The sequence below is a fragment of the Siphateles boraxobius genome, unplaced genomic scaffold, assembly GCF_051911475.1.
Source record: "Siphateles boraxobius isolate OS27281-9 unplaced genomic scaffold, OSU_SipBor_1 22, whole genome shotgun sequence".
NCBI lineage: Eukaryota > Metazoa > Chordata > Actinopteri > Cypriniformes > Leuciscidae > Siphateles > Siphateles boraxobius.
In genome coordinates this window covers 35,639,854-35,667,402 of record NW_027508833.1, presented here as the reverse complement: position 1 = coordinate 35,667,402, position 27,549 = coordinate 35,639,854, and the positions used below count along the sequence as shown (strand labels likewise).

Here is a 27,549-nt window from a genome sequence, read left to right as displayed (position 1 = left end):
ATCCACGAGCGCTGCTCTAGCATGATCAATGCCCAAACATACTATGCAACGCTCGTGCCCATCAGAGTCCGATACCAATCTGCCGCAACCAGAAGTACACGGGCGAGACATCTTTAAAAAGACGTGCCACGTGTAAGCTCTTTTAGTGAGAGAAAACTCAAGTGTTGAAGCACCCGGGGAGAAACGCACCGACTGGCAGACCACTGCAACAGATCAGCAGGAAGCACGCTCTCGCCGTAGATCGCCGTCACACCAACACTCGAGGTACTCGTTTGTAAAGCTGACAATTCAGAGATGGCTTGTGGAGAGAAGAATACACTTGGCTCCGAAGCGAAAACATATCTGCTTGCTGCCGGCTTCCTCCTTTTATACCCACGAGGTGGGGCGGAGTTACGCCATGCAAATTCCGCAGACCCATGGCATTTCTTTGCCATTGGCTCGTTTTGTAATACTCGAAGTTGATAGGCTTTCTAAGCGAAACCCCATTCGTCGTCATCCGACGTAACTCGGAGTGACAACGAAAGGGAACTATATTTCTCCTCATGTATGGGTTTAACAATTGTATGGAAGTGATGTGTTCTTGCAAATGATCATCCTTGTGAAAGCAATGTCATTATGGCAATACAAGACCTTTTAATCATGAGCGCACGACGGTGTGTCGAGGCATGAGGCCAATTTGTGAGAACACCGTAAGAGTTGAAAGTGTTTCATGGCTCCCTGAGTAAATGTGAACTCATTCAAGAAGAAAAGGGCACTCAAGAGCACAAAAAACCCCCAGTGATTTCATATGTAAAGGGTTTAATGTGAATGCTTTCAATGAGGTCAGCATTGAAAGCAAGCAAGCTTTAATGTATCAGGCATTTGTATTGTGTGGCTCAGTTACAACATGTGAACTCTGAAAGGATTTTCTGATGAAACCACAGATGGAGACCAAAAAAAAAAAACTTCATTAATTAAGTTATTAAGGGAATTAAAGGTGAGTACGTATTCCATTCAATACTAGTTAAGACAGAATTTGTGGCACAATCTATATGTAGGATCTTTAGCAAAATTGCGTTTACAGTAACGAACTTAGCTGCAATGGAAGTCAATGGGGCAAGGTAGAAATCTAAAGTAAAATTTGTAGCTGTAAATTGTATATCATATTTTTAAAAGCGGGGTCTTGTTCTGCATTTATTGATTTAATTCCTATGTGTGGAGGACCATGTCAACAGTATTTGGCTAGTTATGTCACGTCCCTTTTTGGTATCCCTGCACGTACCATGTGACATTTAGCAGGTTTATGAGCTTTATATAGTCATGGCACGCTGTTATATTGGAGATAACTGCACAGACATGGTTAGTGAATTACTTTATCAATGCTAGTCTTACACTAACATGTATAGTTTTGTTTATACAGACAAAACAGCACATATTTTACCATCTATTTGCGTATGATGTCTTGCCCGATATTGTAAGTGCCCCATATAATATATATAAATGTAATTTATATGTATAAAGCTTTCTTTTACAAACTGTCAGCACGTTCAATGCTTATGTGAAATATCTCTGTGTTTTTTTAAAATTATTATTATTATTAAAATGCACCAGCTAGAATTGAAGTATGACCATATTATCCCAGTCCTGTAAACACTGCATTGGCTCCCTGTTAGTCCCTAATAAACATTGCATGCATTTTTAAAATCTTGCTAATTACTTGCACCAAATGGTTTAGCTCCCCAGTACTTGAGCGAGCTCTAAACACATTATAGTCCTTCTGTCTAGTTGATAATACCTCAAGGCAGTAGATCCTTTTCCTATTTAGGACCCAAACTCTGGAACAGTCCTCCTAGCTTTGTTCGGGAAGCAGACACACTCTGTCAGTTTAAATCTAGACTAAAAACACATCCCTTTAAAGCTACAATATGTAAGATTTTTGTAATAAAATATCCAAAAATCACTTGCACAGTGTGATATATTTCCTGCAGTTGTGTACTTACAATATCCCAAAAATTCCCAAAGATTTTTAATTTCAGAGAAATTCCAATTTTAAATAATGGCTCGTCCCAGCCTCCCTGTTCACTTGTCGCCTGTCAATGACGTAATATCCGTGTTATCCCTGGTTTCCACTCCTACTGCCATAGTATCCATGGCGACAGACGTGGACAACAGCGTTATGTCTAGCTCACGCTGTTGTTGTTTCGTTCAAACATTATGGAATATGGCAAGCAGACGTTTGGACAAAAGGAGAAATAAAATTAGGATCAATATCAGCGTGGCGTTTTCGAGATGCCGAGAGCTCCACATCCGTGACAAACTTCGACTTAACAGAGGTCTTGCATGTACTTTATTAAACAGGTGAGCAAATGTACATAAAACAAGTCAATGTTATATAGCTCAAGATGATGAAATGATAGAATATGATCAGAATGCTATTCTAATGTTGATCTAGCTTACTGCTAGTCTCATACAGACAAACTAACACATAGAATAAATTTAAACACTCAAATACAGTTTAGTTTGATAGTGTAGACCAAGTGAAACAGCGCTGCGTTACCTCACAAGTTTCATTCGTCAAATAAACTGACCTGTGTGAGCAGTAATTCAGCAATTGCGGGTAACAGTTAGTTCGGTAGAATGAAATTTCCTTATTCCTTTATATCCGCGGGACTCGTGTGGGGCGCTGATATCTGTCTCTCATTAGCAATCGTGACCTGCTTCATACCACAGTCATGTAAAAACATCAATGTATTCACTCATCCATAAACATTATTAGATTCATCAGCATGACGACAAGTTCCATAATTCCGCTTATATGTCATCCTAACCTGAGGTTAGCGACCGCTAGCGGCGTGAAGATTACATATTGTAGCATTAACCTGGCACACAACGCAGCCCTGAATGTCAGCAGAGACCGTGTCTACTACTAGACAATCCCCTGTGAAGGCCTTGTCGACATGACAGCCATTGCACAGATCAGCATAGACCACAAGAACCCGGCAGGTCCTCCTCACAGACCCTATGAATAGTGACGAATCAATCTTCAAGCAAAAGGAGCTGGATACATTTTTTGATCTGAATTCTGAGTTGTGATGCAGCCTATAGTATATTGAGAACTATTTCCTTTGGCACCATGTTTACATGATTGTATATAAATTTTCTAGGATTTGTACCTTAATATTATTTTTCCTTAAAGTCTTTTTAAAGTGAAGTAAAAAACATAAATAAAAGTTAATCCATGGGATAGTATACTACATTCCAAGTACAATGTGTTATCATAAAAATACCCATCTTGCACTTATTTAGCAAGATAAATGTCTCCTTGAGGTGAGACTTTCTAGTTTGCTGGATCTAACCACAGTTTAGTCACTGCAGTGCAGAGAAGTGAGCTGAGATTCAAAGCAACAGATGTTCTTCTTCATGCTGTCTTGATAGCATATCCTGCCAGTGTCCCTGAGCAGCACTTATCATCTAAACCACATACCTTCACACACGGATGTCTCTCATCCCATCTCACAGGAAAGCTCTCATGCACCCGTCCAATCTCATTCTCTCCGTATCACTTTCCCTCCTCCGCCCGCTCTGTCTACCCCACTCTTATATTTTTTGTCTTCATTTTATCTTCAACTGGAAACCTCATATAAGTAATTTATGTGGTTTGTGGAGCGATGGAAAGCATAAAGTCCTCGCTAATGTCTTCTTATCTCCATCCGCTTGGTCTGTCTGTCGCTTTACAGCCAAGGAAACAGATTTTGTAGAACTTATACAGTATCAGCTGCAGCCGAATGAAATGCGCGATATGCGAGCAGTGGAATGGAAGAGATGGGGTTTCTTAAAAGTCTAACTTATTTTAACTTTGAGCTCTGTGTTTTATATAGCTGGGTCATGTGCAAGATGCTGCGAAAGACACAAAAAGTGAGTGCAACGGTCAAAGGCATCCATCTAGCACAAGTTTAAATAAAATAAAAAATCAATGGAAAAGTAGCGCAGTAAAATGCAAAAATGTCCGTGAACGGCCCCTTATGGTAAAACCTCCTGACCCACAAGCCTTTTTGCAATTATTTTCATGATTACCCGCTGACAATGTTAATGCCAATTCATAAAAATCTAGGGCTGGACACTGACACAAATTTCATGATTCAATTCGAATTTGATTCACATGGTGGGCAGTAACAAAGTATTTTTTATATTTAGGTTTATTTTTTAAAATATCTGTACTTTATTGGAGTATTTTTATTTTGGGAAACTTTTCACTACAATCCAAAGCATAATCTAGTATTTTTTCATAAAAACATGTTGTTTCTCATTATTTTGAGGTGAAGAAATCGTCACCTTCTCCAATACAAAATAGCAGAGTCTGATTCATGAACGAGCTGATTCTTTTCAGTAAACCTAAAAAATCCCATCACAAAAAGCCACGAAAAACTCATTTGTGAAATGGACCGATCCGATTGCATCTGTTCTCAAGTCAACAACTCACTGATTCAAATGATCCGGTCAGAGCAAGTCTCCAGTTAGCAATTCACTGAATTCACAAGTCTGAATCAAAATGATCCAATAATGGAAGATCCTCGGAGATCCTCTAATGCCGAATTTTATGATTTATTATTGTAAAAGTAAATCATATTTAGGTCACGACTATCAGTTGTTTGTGAACTGAATCTGCTGTAAAAAGGGCAAACTGGTGAAGCCAGATTACATTTACACACATTTTGTGTTTCCTTATTTCTATATAGTCAACTATATTCTATATTACTATATTTTCACTTTACAAGTTTGCACACTTGTAAATATCAATAGTAGTTAACACTGTATGTAGATTTTGGTAATAAAAAAAAAAGGTAAGTGTCTGCATAATCTTCCTTATTGACTAGCGTTGACTTCTTTACTATTGGTAATAATTCATGATGATGACAGACCGAGCTGTAATCTATTTAAGCTCTATCTGTGAGTCTAATACATTATACCCCCTCCCCCCACACACATTTTGAGGATTATGATGGAGTTTATAAAATTGCTAAATAAATAATCATTCATCAGTCAGTACTTTTTACTTTGGCAACACTTTATTTTAAGGTGATGTTAAATACATTGTACATACTCAAATAAGTACTAAGTACTATTAATTAACTACATGTAATTACTATAGAGTTACGGGTAGGGTTTGGTTTAGGGCTAGTTACTTGTAATTATGCATAATTCACTGCTATTAATTATTATTATTATAGTAAGTACATGTAGTAACGAGTAACTATGTCACCTTAAAATCAAGTGTTACCTTTACTTTTAATGCTGAAGTACATTAAAAATCAAGTACTTTTTAGTTTGTGTCTATTTTATACAAAACAGTAGAGTTTTAATATTCCAAAACCACACGAGCATTCACACTCATACCTGTTAGTACATGGTGACAGTCTGTGTCTGACAGCACTTGCCTGGTTGTTTGTGTAGGGAAGCTGGCGTGGGAGTGTGTGGAAGCCTGCCGCTCTGCCCGGTGATTGTGTGTGTGAGACCAGAGTCCTATGAGGCGGGACGGAGGGCAGAGGCTGCAGACCTGAGCCCATGCTGATGCCCAGTGTGATGGGCATGGGGTGGCTGATGTGGATGGGCTGGCAGCGGGTGGGACATTGAGGCACCCGATGCAAACTGTGGAAGTTATGTGGATGGAGGAGAGGCTCCGAACAGGGATGGGATGTCTGTGGAAAGACAGTCAGCTCTTGAAAAAGAAGACACAAGAATTCAATACGAGCTCTACTGCTCGCTACTGCTAACCTTTAAGACCTTTCAAGGAATCAATCTATACCTCTTTCTGCAAACAATCCCATACCGTTCCAGGTGCTTTTTCACAAAGGTACTCATACATACCTGCTGTTTGGTATGGCACACTGCGCATAGACTAAAAATACCCAGATGAAGCAATCAATGCTTTAACATTCAAACGTGCTCTCCAATCATACAAAGACTTCCAGCAACAACAACTTCAATCATTATATTGCTATGCTACTCAAGTGGATTACACGGAATTGAAACCCTTCTAACAGAACATTTGAGGTTTTTAGATGAAGTTCTGGACTTCATTAATATTCTTTGAGGGTCAATACTGAACAATAAATCAATTATGCACCTAAGTCTCACGCTGTGTACACAGAAAGCCAGGAATTAATTGGCTTGGACAGGCATAGTAATACTGCAAGTGAACTGACCTCATCTGCTCCTCGCTGGGCAGAGCAGACACTGAGGTACTAAATTATTGAATTTGAGATTAAAAAAAAATCTTGTTATTGCTTGTTAATAGGGATGATAATTATAAATTTAGATGACAATTCTTCACAAAAGATACAATACATAATACAGTCTGGTAACACTTTACAATAAGGTTCTATTCTTCAAATTTCATTAACTACGTAGTTAACACGAAATGACAATAAACAATACTTGTAAAGCATTTATTTCGTCTTTATTGATGTTTCAACATTTGAACATTTAGAGGGGTGCAGGTATGACGTCAGAACCTGGAAGTCTAATTCTCCGCTGGTTCCTTCGAGATTTTCCTATGTTTTGTTTTTTTATTTAATTGTAAATTAAAGCATGTTGTAAACATAAGTTGACTATACTTTAACGTTTTATTTTACAATGTAAAATACACACACCATTCGAAAACTTGAATTTTGAAGCAGTTATGTTTACATTTTGAAAACTTACTTTTTTAATAAGTTACTAGATAAGACAGCTTGGAGTGTGAGTGTGTGCAGTGTACGTTATAGAACAAAAAGTCAAAGTATCGTCAAGCTATGATTTTCACAGGCTTTATTTTAGACATAAATTGAAAAACCACATTATAAAACCCCATAGGAAAATCTCGAAGGGACCAGTGGTGAATTATACTTCTGGGTTCAGACGTAAATACCTGCACCACTCTATACATTATTAAAATCAAATGTTGTATCAGTTAATATTAATTAATGGACCTGAGCTAACGTGAACTAACAATGAACAGTTGTATTTTTATTAACTATTGTTAAAAAAGATGGATGAAAACTGTATTATTCATTGTTAGTTAATGCATTAACTTACATAAACTAATGGAACCCTACTGTAAAGTGTAACCTAAAATCTAGCATTTGGTCAATAACAATTTACAATGATTCGTCTTAAAACAACAACAACAACAACAACAACAACAACAAAAACAACAACAACAACAACCAACAATGCAATTTTACAACCAAAAAATAGGTTGAGGATTTTGGATAGAAAAATAGAAAATGTTCTATATATAATATATAAATAAGATATTTACTATTTAAAATATTTTGTACATGTTGATGATGAGTAGAGCACCACACTTACCTTGTCACATCGAGAGTGTAAAGGTAAAGAGGGGTTCTTGTGCTGAGGTGAGACCCTGAAGATTGACTGTGTCTGTGGGGGGCTGGGCACTCGCTTTCGCCCAACTGATCTGTAGAATTAAGAAAGAGTTTTTGAAATTTTTCATTTTACTTTACGATTATTAAGGGTGGAGAAAGTCAATACTACAGTAGGGATGTCCACATTTTAATCTGTGGCATAATATTAATTGCCACAAAAAATATGACTCCTCCATTACTTTTAAAAAGGAAAAATCACATTTATAGTAAAGCACTTACAATGTAACTAGACATGTAAATATAAAAATACACACTGTTTTAAAATGATAGCATGGTGGTGTGACAGAATCACATACTGACCTACTGTACACTACTGTTCAAATGCTTGGGTCAGTAAGATTTAAAAATATATATATATTAACAGTTTTATTTAGCAAAGATTCATTAAATTGATCAAAAGTGACAGTAAAGATCTTTGTATTGTTAGATTTCTATTTCAATGAAAATCCCAAAGTAAAACGCCGCTGTGAACAGGTAAGAAAGATGTTGCCATAGTGTTCCATTTTTACCATACTAGTACCATAAAATACAATACAATTTTCAATGATAAACCTACCTTACAATAACTGTTCTGTTAATAACCCTCTTTCGATCCGACTGTCCGTAAGCGGTGATAAAAAAATGTGGAAGTATAATTTGTAGTTTTCACTAAAGCCTTTGAGCTGTCAAAAGTGCGCCAGATGACGCAAAACTCTTTGGCTGATGAATAAATGTGAAATTCTCAGTCTAAGTAATATGACTAAACATTGTTGTTGTTTTTTTTACATATACAACCGACATTGTAACAATACATAGTTACACTTTAAGCAGCAATGTTGGGTTTCTTCAACATTGATGATAATAAGAAATGTTTCTTGAGCACCAAATGACACCGAAAACAGTCGAAATGATGCTGAAATTCTGCTTAATAAATTACATTTTAAAATATATTAAAAATAGATTCCAGTTATTTTAACCTGTAATAGTATTTCACAATAGTACTTCACCTGTTTTTCTGTATTTTGGATCAAATAAATGTAGCCTTGGTGAGCATAAGAGACCTCTTTCAAAAATGTTAACACATCTTACCCAAACCACTGAACGGTAATGCGTATCAATCACTTACTGATCTAACCCAACCTATTAAAACATCAATGTCATGATAAGATAAAGCCAATAACCCACCCCTTTAAGTGTCACACAATACACTCAATGATACTAGAAAGGGACTTGACGAGTAAAACCACATTTTACATGAAGTAAACTCCACCCAGAGGAATTACATCAGTAGTTCATCCACAAAGAAAAGGATTCCCACTTCTAAAAGGATGGTTTGGACAAGCTTAAATTATAAACAGGGTTTTACTGAATAATTCAAGTGCTGTAACAAATTTACAATCTTCACATTTAGACTGTTAAACCCTATGGAACGCTGGCCCAGTTTACCTCCATTGTAGGTGTGTTACTGTGACCATGAATTTTTTTTAAGAAATGTTAAAATTATTTTCTGTTCCAAATGATATTGTGCCCCAAATATGAATTTATACTCGATATGAACTTATACTGAACTTGAAACTTAATTCCTTTAAGCTTCCATACAAGGTTTTTCTTGGTGTCCCTAGATAGATACCAGCAGAAATCCAGGATCAAACACATTTTGGAAGACATTGCTGGAGGAAACGGCACCTTAGCTTTTGAATGGCGCTCTTCTTATTGACGCAGAGCATCTGAACCAGCGCTTTCCTCTTCAGGCACACAATCAGTCCCGCCGACAGCAAGCAAAGGAGGGTGACCAGCGCGCCCACGGCCACAGCCCTGCTGTCAGCTGTTGTCACATAGGACAGCACGCACATTAATACACACACTCGCACATCTGTTGTACAGCACGGCACAGAATGGCACAGAGAGGGAAAACACAAGAAGTCAGAGTCAGGTTAGAGTGAAAAGGAATTGATCAACATCCCTCTGTGTCTCCAACTGCATTGCTTTTTACAAGCTTTCTCAAAGTTCGTAAGTGTCGGAGTGCTGAGTGACATCTAAGCGCAGTGCTTCAGGTTTCCACCAGTAAATCAATGACGTGTTTTGTCAACGTTGTTATGCTTTTCCACTGGAAAATCGTTTAATGGGTTTTGTAAGTACATTGTACTCGCAGGCTGCACTGTTCTACCTGCGGTGTGGCTGTCACAGAGGGGATGAAAGAGTTTAGAGTTAGTGCACTTCCTGAAGCAGTACGCTTTGGAAAATCTGAATGCATGAGGGTTTCAATGGTTGAAACATACTCCATGCATGTTTGCAAGCATAAACGCTTCTAGGTATGCAAAACGAACTGTATGGATCTTTGCATTCTGAAATATGTTGTCAAAGCAATTAATAATGCAATGCAAGTATCCATTTTCAAAGAATTCTGTAGTAGGTACAGTATAGTTAATGGTCAGTTTTCTATTTTCTCTTTCGTCCTTTAATGTTTGATAGAAAATAAATAAACATTTATAATAATAATAATTATAATAATAATAATTATTATTATTATTATGGTGGGGGGTTGTAGGATGGATAATTATTTTTCATTGGCTGCTGTGTTCAATCTTACCCAGATACAATAGTGCTATTTTCTGATTGGCTATTGTGTAGCTCAACGAACAACACCAGAGGAGACGAGCTTAATTATTGCTGGTTCCACAGTGAGAGCGGCGCAGCCAGAGTTTTGGGTGCTGCGGCATATTAAATATATTACAAATAGTTTTTCAGCGTGAGAAATACAATGTGTGGCGGGAGAGCATGACAAAAGACCGAAATGCGTGACACTTGAGAGCCCTACTGCTATAAAAATTTTAATGAAGGATGGTAATTTTCTTAATTTTGATTCATTTCTTTGTGTAGAGTTGTTTATTCTTAAATAAATTAATAAATTAATAAAAAATAAATGTATTGATAAATAAATAAAAACAATGTCTATTATTAAAATAATAATACATCTGGCTTCCTCAGCATACACAGCGATATGAACGGTAATGATGGCATTGGTTTTCCAGTGCGAGTCCTCATCTTTGGAAGTGCATGCAAGATTTGCTTTCGCACCGCAGAAAACAACGATATGTCAACAATACCAACCAAACTCTTCCAGCCTCAGCTACAACTACAATGTTTGAGGGCAGCCAATGATGACTATAGGCTGGCATTATGCAAATATAGGCTACCTATGTAGCTTAACAGGAAGTGAGACTGGATTTGCTGACGACTCATTTCGGCAGTTTAGAATTGATTCTTTTTTTTAGGAAACAACTTTATTTGTTGTGCACTTTGATCTTTAAAAATCTGCAGACCTTGTACATTAAAAAAAGCTATATTACAGCCTGCATGAAAGGAAATATATATAAAAAAACATAGTTGCATTTAAAAAAATCGTATCTATGTTTGCATACTTGCGTAGAGGAGTATGTTTCAGGCCTTAGACTGGAAAGGATAACATAATCACTGCCGCAAGTATTAATTAAGCATGTTAACTAAGTCATGCTGTGTTAGTATAAGTAGTATAGTATAAGTATAGTGCATACTGCTCTAGCAGGTAAGTCAAAAGTGCAGTTGTACGTCACTGTACCGGCTTGTCTCATTGGTCCACTGTCCATGCTTCCACCAAAGCCCGCCCTATCACAGAAAGGAGGTGCCCAGTGAGCTTCACAATGGCAGTTCTTCTTGTTGTTGCATTCCTGTAAACATGAAGCAATCGGCGTCAATGCCACTCGCAGCTTAAACCATCTGATTAAATTCATTGCCGGACATTATCAACAACATCCTGCTGTTCAATGCTTAAGGAATTCTGTGGGATATGGTGGGAATCTCCTTATGAGCATTCAGATCAAGGATTCTCTGCTCAATGTTGCATTCAAGGGCAACAGTGTTCCATTTGCACAAAACTGCATACATTTTTTCCATCAAGGCATGTGTCAAGGGTTGATTGATGTCACTTGATGCTTAAATCACAGTCTGAATATTATATGTCTGCCTTCTAAAATGAAAGATGCAGCTATGTGTTTACAATCATAAAACATGACCAAACTTTTTAGTCTCTCAAACCCTTAACTCTATCATCCAGGAAGGGTAGATACTATTTCTTAGATCCTATGATTGTTTCAACATGGGGGGAAAAACAAACAGATAAACTTTTATGTTTTAGGGTTGAAAGATTTTTTAGTTTGATTCTTGATTATGTGGACTCGGTCTTGAGACCTCTCAACGTTTGAAAAAATAGTCTTATTGGTCGAGTGTTATCTAGATCTTGGGTCGGGGGATCTTGTTTTGGTCTGAGGCTTAAGGGTTTTTAGAATTGGTCTGGTCTTCTACTGTTTTAGGTCTGGGCCAGTCTGGCATAAAAAAGTACTAGCAGTCTGACAGTTCAGGATCCCAGGATGCAGACAGAACTCCCAACTATGCAGACAGAACTCCCAAATTATCAATTTGTCTTGCAGCACATTTCCAGTAAGGAAATAGACCTTGGATGAAAAAATTGACTTAATTGCATAGCCTAAAACACACACACAAAAAGAAGAATTCCAATTTAGGAAGCGTGAAACAAGAGACAATAAATAAAACATTACACGCTTGCACAAGTGCCCTGCAGAGCTGACAGTGGGTGCAAATGCAAAAGACAACGTGGGGGTGTTCTTGGCCACAACGTTTAGCATTACATTTCAGTACGCCTCTGGCAAAAAAAGCAAATGTGCATATGAGCCAAAAGATGATGAATGACACTTTAAATGGTACACAAATGAATTAAATATGACTCCTATAACCTTATTGGAGCGACAGAGATTGATTGTGAAGTACTTCAACAGCTGAGACAAGCCTCGAGTCACCCAGCATGCAATAGAGTGGCCAGGGTATGTGATTGAAAGAATGGTTTACCCAAAATTTGAAATTCCTGTCTTCATTTACTTACTCTCATGTTGTTCTAAACCTAATGACTTTCTTTGTTGAAATACAAAAGGGGAAGTTTTGAAGAATTTCCGAGCTGCTCTATTCCATACAATTTAAATTAATGTTGTCCAGAAAACTGGAAAAAAAAGCATCATAAAAGTGGTCTATATGACTTGTGCCTGTATTCCAAGACTTGGTTATAGCTTTGTGTGAGGAAAATGTATGTACAGTAATCTTTTCTACTTATTATGGTCACTTTCAACTTTAGAGAAGGAGAGCTTGAACATTCTGCTACATACAACTCCTTTTGTGTTTCATGGATAAAAGAAAGGTATACAGGTTTAGAAAAAATAGTAGTAGGATAAGTAAATTATGACAGATTTTCATTTTGCGTGAACTAGTGTTGGAGTATTCGAGACCAGTCTCAAGATCATTTTTTGACCATTTATCTCAGTGTCGATCGGATTTTTCGAGACCACAGTCTTGTCTCTTGTCTAAATTGCCGGTACATTGTTTGGTTTATTTCTTAAGGGATTTTAAAATGTAAAGCTGATTGTAAATTGTAAAACTTCCTGTTTCAAATGCAGTCAATAACTTATTTAAATCAATGAGGGATTGTGTCAAAAATGTTACCAAAATAAATAGATATGACTGCAAAAAAACTGTGAGATATTGAATTTTATATTATAACATATACCGGTAATATAATTGTGACCCTGGATGACAAAACCAGTCATATGGGGAATTTTTTTTAAATTTAGATTTATACATCACATGAAATCTGAATAAATAAGCTTTCCATTGATGTATAGTTTGTTAGGATAGGACAATATGTGGCCGAGGGTGCAAATCTGAGGGTGCAAAAAATCAAAACATTGAGAAAATCGCCTTTAAAGTTGTCCATTTATGTTCGCGATTGGGCTGCAATCACTCACAAAAATAAATGTTTTATACATTTACGGTAGGAAATTTACAAAATATCTTCTTGGAACATCATCTTTACTTAATATCCTAATGATTTTTGGCATAAAAGAAAAATTGATAATTTTGACCCATACAATGTATTGTTGGCTATTCCCACAAATATACCCGTGCTACTTAAGACTGGTTTTGTGATCCAGGGTCACAATTAAGCAATATCACAAGAGCAGGAGAGCTGTTTTCACAAATATGAATATGACTTTAAATGTGATTTTGTTTATTGAACGTTTGTAAAATCACACAGATCTATATAGTGTCTTATAATTCTAATTGTATTTATTAATTTAAAATAAGACATTTCTCAGCCAGTAAATGTGGATCTTAAGGAGTGCTGGTCTTGGTCTTGTCTTGGTCTCAACACACACTGGTGGTCTTGAATACAAGACTAGCGTGAACCATCCCTTTAAATATCCACATTATGTATCAAGCTTCCATGAAAGACCAAGACTGGCACAGGGTTACGCTGTGATCTAATTTCCTCCAGAATGCTCGTCTTATCTGTGCTTTTAACCGCTATTTCAATCGTAGCAGTAATCTAGTTCAAGTGAAGCTACTAGTTAGCTAAGTGCTATTATGGGCATATGCTGTCCCCTTTAGCAAACAGCTATACTGTAATGAAATGGACAATTCTGTGGAGGGCGGAGTTAATTATTTAACGTGTCGATTTACTTTCAGCATTCCTGACTCAAACCTTAGCCTAATGCATGATAACTTATGTCAGAGAAAAAAACATTTTCCCTGCAAATTTAAGAAAAATTCAACTGACAGAGCAGAAGCAACCTTACCCCTCTTCCATTACACTTCCCAGAGCACTTGTGCACTCCAAACACACTGACATTCTGACACTGCCTGTTCAAACAGATCTGTTATGATGAGAGAGAGAGAGAGAGAGAGAGAGAGAGAGAGAGAGAGAGAGAGAGAGAGAGAGAGAGAGAGAGAGAGAGAGAGAACGGCAGGTAAAGAAAAAATCAAATCACTGAATAGATATCAACTGAAATTAAACATTTGTTATTGCCCTTGACTAGTGGTCGACCCATGTGGGTTTCTAAGTGCTAGGGTGGCCAATATTATGACAAATTAGACATTTACTCAAAATTAAAACAAAATATGCAGATATGGGTTTTATTTCTCACTTGTTAAAACTACGGCTATCAAAAGAATAAAATAATCACAATTAATTCTTCAAACTTTAAAATGATCATAGAACATTTAATTATTCAAATGACTCATTTAAACTTATAATAGTTTTTTCATGATATATGATATGATATATATCATATCATAGTCAATGGCAATAGAAATGGCCAAATATCAACGCATTCATTAGCCTGGCTGAAACATATCGATCTACCACTATCATAATTTCTTGATTAAACAAATAATCTCTAGCAGATACACTATGTAAGGATTTTTTTTGTACCATTCCTTCAGCACACTTAGTGCCTGCCAATACCAGTCCCGGATCAGGCATATCGTCACCCAGGTAAACATGTGTTCCACGGCATAGAATACGCCCGCCCTCCTGCAGAGGTATGTTTGTCTCAATGGAAACTGCATTGGTTCCGATCACTGGCCGGTTGGCACCTCCTTGGCACTGAATTTTCCCACACCTAGCATCTCTGTTTCACGATCACACACACGTGGACAAAACACAGTGAGGCACACAACAACAGTGCTAAATGTTTTTACTGAGAATAAATGGGATAAGGCGATACAAAGACTGAAAAACAGAGGATATTATGTGTTTTTGAGGTACTCTCGCCTTTTACACCCTCTCACTCATGTGTGATGAACAAAGAGTGTAATTAACAGTGACAAGAGATTACACGCAAAACCTTAGGGCTGCCCCTGCTGCTGGGTAATAACATGTCACGCTGCAAAGAAAATGATGTTCATTACAACATTTTTGTTGGACCATCCAATAATAAGTAGACAGCAAGTGACATCAGTGACATCAATGAATTAAGACAACCTTAACCAATACTGTTCATAATTTCACACTCATCATTCTTCATATTAATATTCTCTTGTTTCAAGAATGTGTGTCATGGAAATACCCTCTATTATGTAATATCTGTGTCAGTGACTGGTCTGTGATTTAAATTTGTATGTGCTTTGTTGGTACAATAAAAGCTACGCATTTGTACTGCCAAAGTACCTCAATATAAGTAAAATAGCAAGTGAAGATTGAGCAAAGAAGTAGTTTAACAAACAGAACAAAAAAATATTGCATTAAACAAAGAAGAAAACAAGCAAAATTAAACAAAGCAAAAGGAAACAACACCGAACGCGCGAAACAAAACAAGTAAACTGAACAAAAAATTTGATCATTAACAAGCAAACTCAAGCAAAATAAAAACAAAGCAAAGCAAACAAAAAGAAAGAAAGGCAAATCATAGAACAAAATGAATTGAAGCAAAACAAAACAGAATTGAAAAAGATTTGATTGTAGGCCCACAAATGATTGTAATTATACTTTATGTCGAAGGTTAAAGTGCAAAGTGCTGTTGTATTATGCCCTGAATGTACCTTGCTTCACATTTAGCAAAGGAGCCTTTGGAGTCTTTTCCACAGTTTCCATAGGGATCACCTGCAGAGTTTACTCTTTCAAAACAGATCCCCGGAGCAGGTTTCGCTCCTGAAAACAGAGAGAGAATGAAAATAAGACAGCGTATGCCCACTGTCACAGATGGAAATATAACACAGTACAACTCTTCCATCTTGTTTGAACTTGAATACAAACCAAAAACAGATTAAATGATAATATATGTCAGACTGTGGCCTGAATCCTTTTGGAAAGGAGTATGAACAGACATATGGAATAAATAACAGCAATCAGTGTGATTTTTCATACTGCTTGAGCTCGCTGTATTAATGCATGCAGAACTGAACGGGAAGTTTTGGCAAGACAATAGTTACATATAGAATTACAGTGTCAAAAATGTATGATTAATGAAACGTATATCTGCAGTACACTATACAATACATTTTTGGGCAACCAAATAAGCCCAAGAACCCTGCAGCTATCCACATTAAATACACAGTGGTACCAACCTGAACCCCACAGAGTGATGCATTGCTGCTCATGAGTCTGACAGATGCCATTGTAGCAGTAACCATCCATATTGTGGCATGGATGCCCGTCGTGCAGGTACACATTGGCAGGGCAGTGGGGGTTGGTACCGGTGCAGAACTCAGGTAAGTCACAGGAGTTACTGGACTCTCTACAAGGAGTTCCAGCTGGTTTTAACTGCACACACACACACACACACACACAGAGGAGAAAGATATACTCAACTCCAATGCACACACTATGGGGTAAACCGAAAGTCATGCACATACTAGCTTTATCAGGTTAAAACCCCCTGATTTCCCAATTCATTCACCAATTAATTCCTTAGTAAAGCCACAAATTAACGATTTAGTTAATCGTGGCCACGTTGTACAGTACTAATTAATTCCCTCGTTTTGATATTACAATGTGGCCACGATTTAGTAAAACGAGGGAACGAATCATCATATTGTTCACACGATTTAGTAAAACGAGTGAATTAATTATTATATTTTGAATGAATTATTGTGCGCACGATTTACTTAAGACAAGGGAACAAACGTATTAGTAAGTCGTGGGATCAAATTGTTCATTTGTCACTGCAATATATATATTTTTTTCCCACATTATGTGCGGGGCTCCATACTGTGGTTTCTAGTAACCAGAAGTAACCAGAAAAAGTTACACTGAGAAACAAAATATAGTAAAACAAAACTTTTTTTTGTTTGTTTTTTTATTGATATTTTCACTTAATCAAGCACTAGGTGGAAAACTTGTAGTTTGTTGTGAAGTCAGTGTGACCATGTAGCCCTCTTCTGGGTTCTGTCCCAGAGGGCCTTGGTCTGGCTTCTTTCCTCTGTGAGTAAGTGAGCTGAGCGCATTGATTTATGTGTCTGGAGGCCTGAGAGGAAACTGAGTATCAATGTTTGGAGCACAAATGTCGGTTCAAGTTGCACTTATTAATGGGCCAAGGAGAATATGATGTCCATGCCTTTCTTTTACACACAGAGAAAAAAATGAATGAGGGGGAAAGAGGGACAGGAGAGATTTACAAAAGTACCTGGCAGTCTTCACAACACTGTCCATGGGCACAGACAGCATCTCCCTTGAGAGTGCAGGTTGTAGCATTACAGCAGGGGTTCAGACACTCCTAAAGGAAACAAAGATAACAGTGGATTTAAATGGTGAATCACATGCTGAAAAGTTAAGTTAATCATAACAGATAGCATTTAACCAATTCATTCTTGAAGCTACAGTAGCAAGCAGGTTGTTTAAAGAGGTGGTAAAATGGCATTTTCACAAGATGTAAAACAAATCTCTGATGTCCCCAGAGTGTGTGTGTGAAGTTTTAGCACAAAATACCCCACAGATATTTTTATATAGCATGTTAAATTTGTCACTTTTTGAGGGTTTTCAAAAATGCACCGTTTTGTGCCTGGCCCTTTAAATGCAAATGAGCTGCTGCAGAGGGTGGGGTTTCAAGAGCTGGTGTGTGTTAGCAGCTGCGATTACCTCATGCAGACACACTAAAATGACAGAAACTGTTCTGCCTTTAATGTTAAAACGGAGTCAGACAAAGATGGAGAGACTCAAGAAGAAGTGACAACATGTAGAATGCAACAGGACGTCTCTGAATGGTTAGTTGATGAATTTATGTTGCTGATGTGGAGTTAACTATTTTCAATTAGGATATTCTGTCGTGTTAATCTATAAATCATTTGTATAGGAACTGTTGTGAGATGCACACAGAGTGACTTTCTATTGCATGTGAAAAGAAGGATGCTAAATTTTGAGCTGACTCACAAATATCTCCCTTTGCTTTGAACTTTGAGCGCTGTAACTTTGCAGATGTTGTTTATGCTCAAACAGCAACATTTCACACTAGCTAAAGTTAGAAAAGTGAAATCATACTTTACCACCCCTTTAATTTTGAGGGTCAGAAAGAAGTTAGAAATGTGTGCCATTAAAAAAAAACAAAAAAAACAAAGCAAAAAGCAAAACAAAACAAAACTAATAAAAAATATACTGGAACTATGAAAGCACCTCTGAGAAATACCTTTTAGTCCAGGGTGTTGTGTTATTGTGCAGGGTGCATTGAGGACACAGGGCAAAGTATGAAGACAGACCCAGAAAACCCCTGGCTAATTTAATAAAAAAAGCTAATTAATAACTAAAGATATCAAAACAAGCAGAGTAAACAAATAAAAAAAATGAAATAAAGAACAAAACAAGCAAAGTACACAAAAACTTTAAACAAAACAAGCAAAATAAATAAAAAACCCAGGAAAAGTAAGCAGAAAAAACCTGAACAAGCAAAGGGGAAAACAAACAAACAAACAAACAAACAAACAAACAAAATATGAAACAAAATAATTATGACTGCATTTTACCAGAGGTCATTTACATAAGTCAGGGTGTTTAATTATACGGGTCAGAAAAAAAGGTGGAAAATTGTAACCAAAATTACAATCATTTTTGGAGCAAGACACCTTGACTAACATTATAAGGATATGACCCCTTTAATGCAACAGAAAAAGACTCTGAACATTGGATATTAGTTCCAGGTGTGGGGTTCGTATTCTTTTAGGAAATTCCCTTCTGTCAACCAGTTCTTTGCATCCATGGTAACAAAAAAATGTTAGGAAACGTTACTGTAGGTTTGTGTATGTGAGTGCGTTGACATGTCTGGTTTAAATTAGTGGTCCATGCATTGTTCTGATTTTGGAAAAAAAAAAGATGTTGTTTTCTCAAACTCTGAACTGAATCAGTGAACCATGTTCGTGTGTGTACGTGTGTAAGGGAGTGACATCATTACTGACCCAAGACTGGAAGTAATGGGAATGTCAGAGTCCAAGCACAATTGAAGGAAAGAGGACATTTATCTTACAAGAAAAACGGCGAGGAAGAGAGAGAGAGAGGGAAATTTTGAAGACTGAAAATCATTTGTTCTGTTGTTGTAGTGAAGCAGAAGAACTTTGTTCTTCTCTAAAAATACACAAGAGTACTCAAGCACTAACATTTCTTTTCATACAAAAATGTCTTTCAAAAAATACTTTTTATTCCTCTCTTCCACACCTTTTCTCCTCCTCTTTCCCTCTTTAACAAGGTCCTGGTGTGGGACTGGGAGAGGTGCTGAAGGGCTGGGTTGGGTTAGGTCAGTCCGCTGGCTGTAACTGTGCCTCAGAGGCACAAAAATCTCTTGACAGACCTGTTGTTTTCTCTAAACTATCGCCAGCCAGTGTGAAATTATGGGGTGGGGGGCTTCTCTCATCCTTCTACCCAACACTCAAGACCTGCAGCTGGGCTTCCTCTCTACTCTTTACCCACTTCCTCCCTCATTCCCCCGGTGAGATCACTGGAGCTCACGGGTGCCATTCTGAAACAAACTTTTTCCCCATAACAAGATCCTAGACTTTAAACTTCAGGCCAGGCTTTTCCCCTCAGGTCTACGCTGATATAATATGTCTCCATGACATCTAAATTACATAGATCATGTTTGAAGGCTCTAGTTCCATTACTACATGATACTTAGGGGGCATTTTAGCATTTATTTATAGGACAGTGGAGACAGACAGGAAGGGGGAGAGAGAGATGGAACAGGATCAGGCTGCACAGATGACGCAGTCTGGACTCAGACCACGGCCCAAAGCTCTTTTATGTCACAAACACATGTAACCCACTGCACCATGGCTCAGAGAGAAACAACATTTATTTGACCAGGTCAGAATTGTGTCTATATCATGATATGTTCAGAACAGTTTGCAGTTTTTAGTAATGATACAAAAACAATCAAATCCCAAACATCACCTAAGACTAGGTATGGAACTAGTTCAGATCTGGTCTGCTTTGTTGTGACGCACAAAGGTCTTTGATGTGTATGAGTCTTTCATACCTCCGGCTCTCCACAGTCACACTCCTCTCCTTCCTCAATGTATCCGTTGCCGCATTTCTGTCCCCCGTAGAGCATTTTGACTTCAGGCATATTATACAAACACATGCCCACTCCCTTCTCCAGACTAGCCACCAGATCCTTCTTACTACACGTACTGAACACCGTGGGGAATGGGTACCTGTCCACAAAGAGAGAAGTAAAAGGAAAAATTAAAATTAAACATATTTTATATAGAATTTCATAGTATTTTATTTTACTTTTTATTTTCCCATCAGGCTTCTTAATTACAGTAGTTTAACCAAAAAGACTTCCTTGGTCTTCAACTCTCATCTGAAAAATCATGCTGGTCAATTAGCTTTACCAAATTAGTTTTGCTGGTTAACAGCATGCACTGTAAAAAATGATTGTGATCAGTTTTTTGGAAGTGAAAAAGAATAAGAATAAATTCACATTTACAGAACTGTGTGACACTTCACTTTTGATGTATTTTCATTGAAATAACTATATTTCCTCATTTTTTTCTAATCAGTTATGTTCATTAGGGTTTTATGTTACATCTAATATTGCTAAATTAATGTTTATTGCATTTTTTATTGTTATGTGTATGATGGTGTTTAATATTTGTGTGAATGACACTGTGCACCCTCTATAGGATTTACCTTATCAGCTTGTGGAAAAGCTGCTTGTGATGAGCTTTGATTCATCATGTGACTCTCATCACCACCTGCTTTTTGGTGGTTGTGTATTACAAAGGTACAAAACAGATATTAGTATAGGTTAGTATATACATAATATCAGTTAAAGGGATAGTTCACACAAAAAAGAAAATAATGTAATCATTTACTCACCCTCATGTTATTCCAAACCTGTATGAGTTTCTTCTATTAAACACAAAATAATATATTTTAAAGAACGTTGGTAATCAAATAGTTGATGGCCCTATTAACTTCCATAGTACTTTTCAATGGCTGCCGTTAACTTTTTTGATTACCAACATTCTTTAAAATATCTTCTTTTGTGTTCAACAGAAGAAATAAACTCATAAAAGGGTGAAACAACTTTTTGGGTGAACTGTCCCTTTAATGAAATACGTTTTTTCCCCTGCAGATTAAGTTAAATTTGTTAAACCTAAAATGTTGCAACCACATTTTTTATGGTCAATTTCTGGCAACCACTGCTGCCAGTTTTCTAGGTCCACGGGTCCACCAACATAACCCAGACTGGTCCAGAAATGCATCCTAGTGTAAGCAATGAAACTTTTCAGCAATAATTTTAAAAAGCTTTCTAAGCCAATATGTCTAGCCAAACCAGCCACTTTTAAAGTAACGAGTAACGAGAGAAAAATAGACCAAACAAACAGAGTAAAACGGTACACAATCTCAACGACCCAACCAAGCATGTAAATTTGCAAGTATTCAAATTCCCAAAGTCATTAATGGCATTATTTCTACAAGCACAAAAATGACAACAAAACAAAGCGAATTAGCATATGACCTTCCACTGTGGCATTCACGGCCGAGTCCTCTACGACGTGATAGAACACTGAGCCTGCTGAGCATAAGCCCATATGGTACTTTTCATGTTAATTCAGCTCTACCGATACATGATTATAAACAAACCAGCGCCGGGCCTGACCTCAGCCTGACCGCAGTCACTGTAGCGGCCATGGACACAAAGACTGGGTTCTTTCAGTTGAAGCAGAGCAGCGGACGATCATATGAAAGCCTCGGTCTAGGGAGGCTGCCTCAGGCAAGGAACAAGACGAGCTGAGATATCTGAGAGGAGAGCAAATGAAGCTCAGTTATGTCTGGGCTCTGCTCACGGGAGAGTAATGCAGAAGATCCTTCATGGTCTGTTGCTAGTATCTTCAGTTCACTGACTAACCCCAACAAACAAGCGGAACAACAAAGTGCGTATTTGCTATGCGCTCATTAATATGCGGAACGCTAAATCAATGGATGTCCTTGAATTTGTGTGTTTTCGAAAAGCGAGAGTGACTCTTCCTGCAGATTAATAGTGTGCATGCACATGAAGAAGGGATTAAAACATTAATAATCATAAGGTTAATGGGTGTAACATTTCTGTGCTGAAAAAGTATAGCAGATGGTTACATTCATTAAATACAGCATGACATGTAGCGTATGTTTTTTTTACATGAACAAAAATTATACTAAATAAACAAATTATATTTTTAAAAAGTGGGAAATTTCCAATTTATACCTGTAAATAAAATATAAGTTGCAATATGATTCTGCAATATTTTAAATGTCATAATTTTTTTTTTTACAAATATTTAAAATAATGGTCATGGTGTTAAATAAAGGGGAAATATTATTTTGTCAAATGTAAGCAAATTTGAGACACTGACCATGTTAAATTCTTAGTAAAAAAAAAAGGAGTATTATTGTCCTCACTGATGAAAACACAACATTCTCAAATCATGCTAGATAACATGATAAAAGATTACAAATATATGCACCCTGTCCAACTTTTCACTCAAATTGTTATTCAGATTATGTGATTTGTAATGACTAGCCTTCTAACCAGGTATGCAATAATTTGTTTGGCCTCCAAAACACTGCGTGGGCAAATTTTAAAGTATCCACTATTGTGATTTTAGTAGGAAGAATTGTGCAAATAACAACTTACTGATCAATTACGATTTGAGCTGCGCTTTTAACTAGAGTGTCTTGTTTTGCTGAAAAGACCTGGATTTGCATGCTGGACCAGAGTGGTTTATGCTGGTTTGGTGCTGGTGGACCAGTAAAACTTAACCAGATAAAGCATGGTCTTGAAGATGAAGCTGATTGGCCAAGGATTTCTAGCTGGTTAAGCTATTAAGCAGACTTATAGGGACTCCAACGCATAACATGCTGAAAAAAATACTCATACTGTTATATTCAGCAGAGCGGCTACTCATCCCTACCAAGCTGTTTAGGGATGAATAATATTTTCTGGCTAACACAGCAACAGTTCATCTACATCAAAAATGGTTTGAAAACAGACATGTGCAGCCACCCGCATGTCACATCAATCCCACTTTCATGCACCTTTGACAGAGAGCGTTTGAAGAGTTTGCAGATGAACTCTTACGGTTTTAACAACTCTGTTTTACCCGCCCATCATCTGTCCACCGGGAAAGATTGTTTCCCAGCCACCCGTGCTCATCAAAGACAACCTCAGCGCTCACCTTTAGCGAGCAAACACAGGAACACAGGCCTGAATCAAATATCCATGACTCAGACAAGAAGCGATTCTGTCATCGGTGCCAGTAAAGCAAAATAAACTCCACAGATGAAAGAGAGGAAAAAGGGAGAAAAGGATGGAGGGAGGTGTGGGGAAGAGAAAATGTTTGCCAGAAACATCTGTGCTCCCCGGGGGTAAGTGACCGTTTTTTGGGGGTTTTGTGGTGGGAGCCAAGCGCATGGAGGTAGGGCGGATGACCGGCCGGACTCCTGCAAGGGGTTTTCTGGGTCTGTCCTAATACTTTACCCCGTGTCCTCAATGCACCCAGCACAATAACACAACATCCCGGACTAAAATGTATTTCTCAGAGGTGCTTTCATAGTTCCAGTATCTCAGATGAGTTTCTTTTAAAATTCCTTAGACACAAAAGAGACAACTGATGACATAAAATGAATGGGGATAGTATAGCTAATTTTGAAATGTTTGAATTCGTAATTAAATCTCTGACTTCTGATACTTTGGTACCTTGCCAAATCTGATTGATTGTTTCATATAAAGTGGAGAAAAATCTGCAGAAGAATAATTCCTTCCTTCCTTATTTCAATGTGTGATAAAAGAGTATAATCTGCAGGATAATTAATAAATTATATTCATTCATTCAAAAAAAGATAGATAGGAAAGAAAATAAATAATTGACCTTATTTATTCTTATTTATTTATGTATTTCCCTGTAGACTTAGAGACATTCTGCAGGGAAATAAATAAATGTTACTCATTTATTCATTCATTCAATCAATCAGTCTCCTGCAGTTTTTCTCCATCTTATATGATGTTAAAATATTATTAATCACATGACTTTCAAAGAGTCTTTAGAAAACAGAATTAAAGATGAAACACTATCATAATATCCATTGATAAATGTCTTAAAAATGACTGTTTAACATATGTAATTGATAACCCCTTCAGACCCTTGGGTGTCCTTGGACCCCAGTTTGAAAACCTCTGGTCAAGGACAAACAATCAAGATATTGAAGTGCCCCTATTATGCTTTTTCGAATATTACCTTTCATGCAGTGTGTAATGTAGCTCTTTGTGAATGTAAACTGTCTGCAAAGTTCTAAAGATCAAAGTGCACGATAAATGGAGTTATTGTCTCTCAAAAGAATAAATCCATCTCTGAACTGCCGAAACGAGTCGTCAGCAAATCCAGACTGACTTCCGTGACATTCATATGTAACAAATTTGCATAATGCCTGCCTATGTTCATCATTGCCTGGCCGAGAACGAAGTCTACTTTGACCCGCTCTCAAACACTTTAGCTGGTTCGTGTGGTCCACACATCATGTCGAAAAGATGCGGTTTTCTGCACTGTGAAAGCAAATTCATTCGTTACACCATAACTGTAATAAGTACTTACTAAAGATAGTTTGCGATTTCGAACCCAGCCTGAATCTTTTAACTGCTTTTAAAGAATCGTTTCAGACTCTTTGAGAAATTAGATGATAATAAATTATATATTATTATGAAAAAATGAAAGTGTTTTTGACCTCGGATGCATGTAAATCTGTTGTGGAGTCTCAAAACAAAATCAGGAACCTTTAAAATAGCATAATTGGGGGACTTTCAGAGATCTCATTTTGACTTTTCTCACCAAGGACATACCCATGCAAACACATCATAATTCAGCCACAAAAAGAAACAGACAGAACTCTATTGACACTTCAGTTTGTTCTCAAACAGACAAATCAATACCATCAGCCTAGTGACAATAAAACAGAAACAAGCAATTTAGCCTCATAAGCACTGATTTGCAACAAGCCTGGTCCTCTGCAATCTCACAGATGGCAGCAGTGTGGAAGTAAGCTGGAGCACAATCAAGCACATGTGAGTTTTAATGCCGTCTTTAAAGGGATTACAGTTGAAAGAGACCAATCAGTAGGGGCGTCTGGAAGTAAAAGTCATGACATTTGCAAATGGAAGCGACACATACTGTATCTTAAACATTCTAAGAAAAAGGTAATGATCCAAAAATGACATTTAAGCGGCGCTGTAGTTTGTGCAATGAGCCGTTTGCAGCAGCGAGGGCTAGAATAGTAATGTGACAGAGGAAAAGACTTGGGTTTAAAAAGGGATTGGCACTGGAGATGCAGAGCTTTGAATGGCGGTGGGTAAGCTGGCAGAGTTTGGCATCAGGTCAAGTGGGTTAAGCAGACTTGGCGTGGTGAAGAATTGTGCTAGCAAAAGCCAGATTGGTTTGTATTGCCTGGCATGCAGACATGGTTTGAGGCACATATGAGCATGAGTGCGAGATTTGTGTGCCAGTCCACTCTCAAAGTGCTGCGGGATTAGACAGACCACAGACATTGCCAAGCATAAAAACTAGCACAAACACACAAACCTACATATTTAGTTTAAGTGCACTTAAACCTTCACAACTTTTGTGATTGCCAAACGATTTGCTCTGTTCCCTGCATCTGTGCAACCCCTAAAGCCCTCCTTATAGATTCAAATTCGAGCAAACAACAAATCCTTCCTGCTCGAACTTCACTTTACTTCTTTAACCCAGTAAATCACAGCCGCAGACACACAAAAATCCACAGAAAACTCCTGCAGTCTACCTTGTCAAAGCCTCTTTTCTCAACTCAAAGATCTGCTTGCATCTGAAAGTTTAACTGCTATCATTAAGCATCTGCTTTATAATTCCCGCTAAGTCAAACCACATTTTTTCCAAGACTATTGAGCACAACAATGAACCCAGATGCTGATTACGGTGTAAATTATTCTGAAATTACACGCCTGCTGTCCTCTCCAAAACGAGCGTGCTTAAACATTTTGATATATTTATGAAACATTGCAATGTTGAAGTGTTTGCAGAAAACCAATAACTCTAATCTCACTTGTGCTGTTGGCACCTCTGATCTGAGGCCAGTGCACCTGCTGTGTTTTAGAGATCTTTAAATTCTGGGCAAGAGTTAGAGAAGACCCAACGCAACACTGCAAAACACGAGAGCTATGTTAAAAAAGTCAATTAGAAATTTAAATTAAAAGCAAAACAGCAGGCTGATTTATGCTGGTCAGAGCTAGTTGAGCCGGTGAAAACTGATGTATTTAAAGGGATAGTTCACCCAGAAACAGAGATTCTGTCATCATTTACTCACCCTCATGTTGTTTCAAACCCGTATGACCTTCTTTCTTCCATGGAACACAAAAGGAGGAGTTCTGAATTCTCTTTCACACAATTACAGTAAATTGCTTTAGACTTTGGCTTTCAAGCTTTAAAAAACAAACAACAACAACAAAAACACCATTGTAGTTTTACAAAAGTAGTCTGATGCCATATTGTACACTAAGTATTCTGAAGCCATACAATAGGAACAGGTCAAAATGTATTTGAAATCCACCTTAGTTCTCCTGAAAAACGGTCTTGAAAAATGTTCCTTTTATGCTCTGCTGTAGAAAGAAAGTCATATGTGTTTGGATGGTGAGTCAATTATGATTATGACATTATTTTTTGGGTGAACAGCCCATTAAAAAACATTTTGAGGATACCAAATATCGAATTAAAAAAACCTGGCTTTGTACTTAAGGTGCACTTGAGTCCATCTAGGCACGAGTGTCTCACTTGTTGTTTTTTCACTGAGGGTGTGTTCACAACTTTCTACAGTACGTCACATAATTCCAAACATGTTCTAATTTCACTTTGGGAGATATCAGAACAGCTTAGTTCTCGGTCAAACCATGACGACATCTGATATCATAATACACACACCCATACATGACAATATGTTAAAAGAAAACACAAGTTGGAAATACCTACATTTTTGCAAATCTCCAGAAACCTACCTACTGTATACATGCAATTACTACTAAAGTTTCCAGCTGAAATGAACACTATGGCTGTAAAACACCAACTTCTACTATTCCTCTTCACACAAAATATGATTACAGGGTGGATTATTGATTTAAAAACTGTTGTTGCCAGGGAAATGAGTTATGAAAACAAAACACACCATAGTGCATGATTTGTAAATTAACTGTAAACTTTTTAACATCTGCATCACATAATTAGCTTCATGGATTTCTGATATAGTAAAGTTGTTGACTTGCGGAGGTCTCGGTTACAATGATAAAATAGCTCA

General features: G+C 37.4%; 1 protein-coding gene across 3 annotated transcripts in view; it reads right to left on the bottom strand.

The window, feature by feature from the left end:
- Positions 1-27,549, bottom strand: part of adam12b (ADAM metallopeptidase domain 12b) — a 120,179-nt gene that overhangs the window by 9,272 nt on the left and 83,358 nt on the right. The window contains exons 12-21 of one of the 3 annotated variants that reach the window (XR_013206700.1): positions 20,225-20,402; positions 17,393-17,482; positions 16,335-16,530; positions 15,810-15,918; positions 14,701-14,899; positions 14,066-14,143; positions 10,984-11,092; positions 9,072-9,258; positions 7,330-7,438; positions 5,374-5,675 (exon numbers count right to left, since the gene is read on the bottom strand). Coding sequence is in view for 2 of the 3 variants with exons in the window: in XM_077239927.1 (XP_077096042.1) it covers positions 5,415-5,675; positions 7,330-7,438; positions 9,072-9,258; positions 10,984-11,092; positions 14,066-14,143; positions 14,701-14,899; positions 15,810-15,918; positions 16,335-16,530; positions 17,393-17,482; positions 20,225-20,402 (1,516 nt within the window). In the remaining variant the exon portion in view is untranslated. The remainder of the gene's footprint in view (positions 1-5,373; positions 5,676-7,329; positions 7,439-9,071; positions 9,259-10,983; positions 11,093-14,065; positions 14,144-14,700; positions 14,900-15,809; positions 15,919-16,334; positions 16,531-17,392; positions 17,483-20,224; positions 20,403-27,549) is intronic. The other 2 variants (XM_077239928.1, XM_077239927.1) reach the window with 2 other exon arrangements.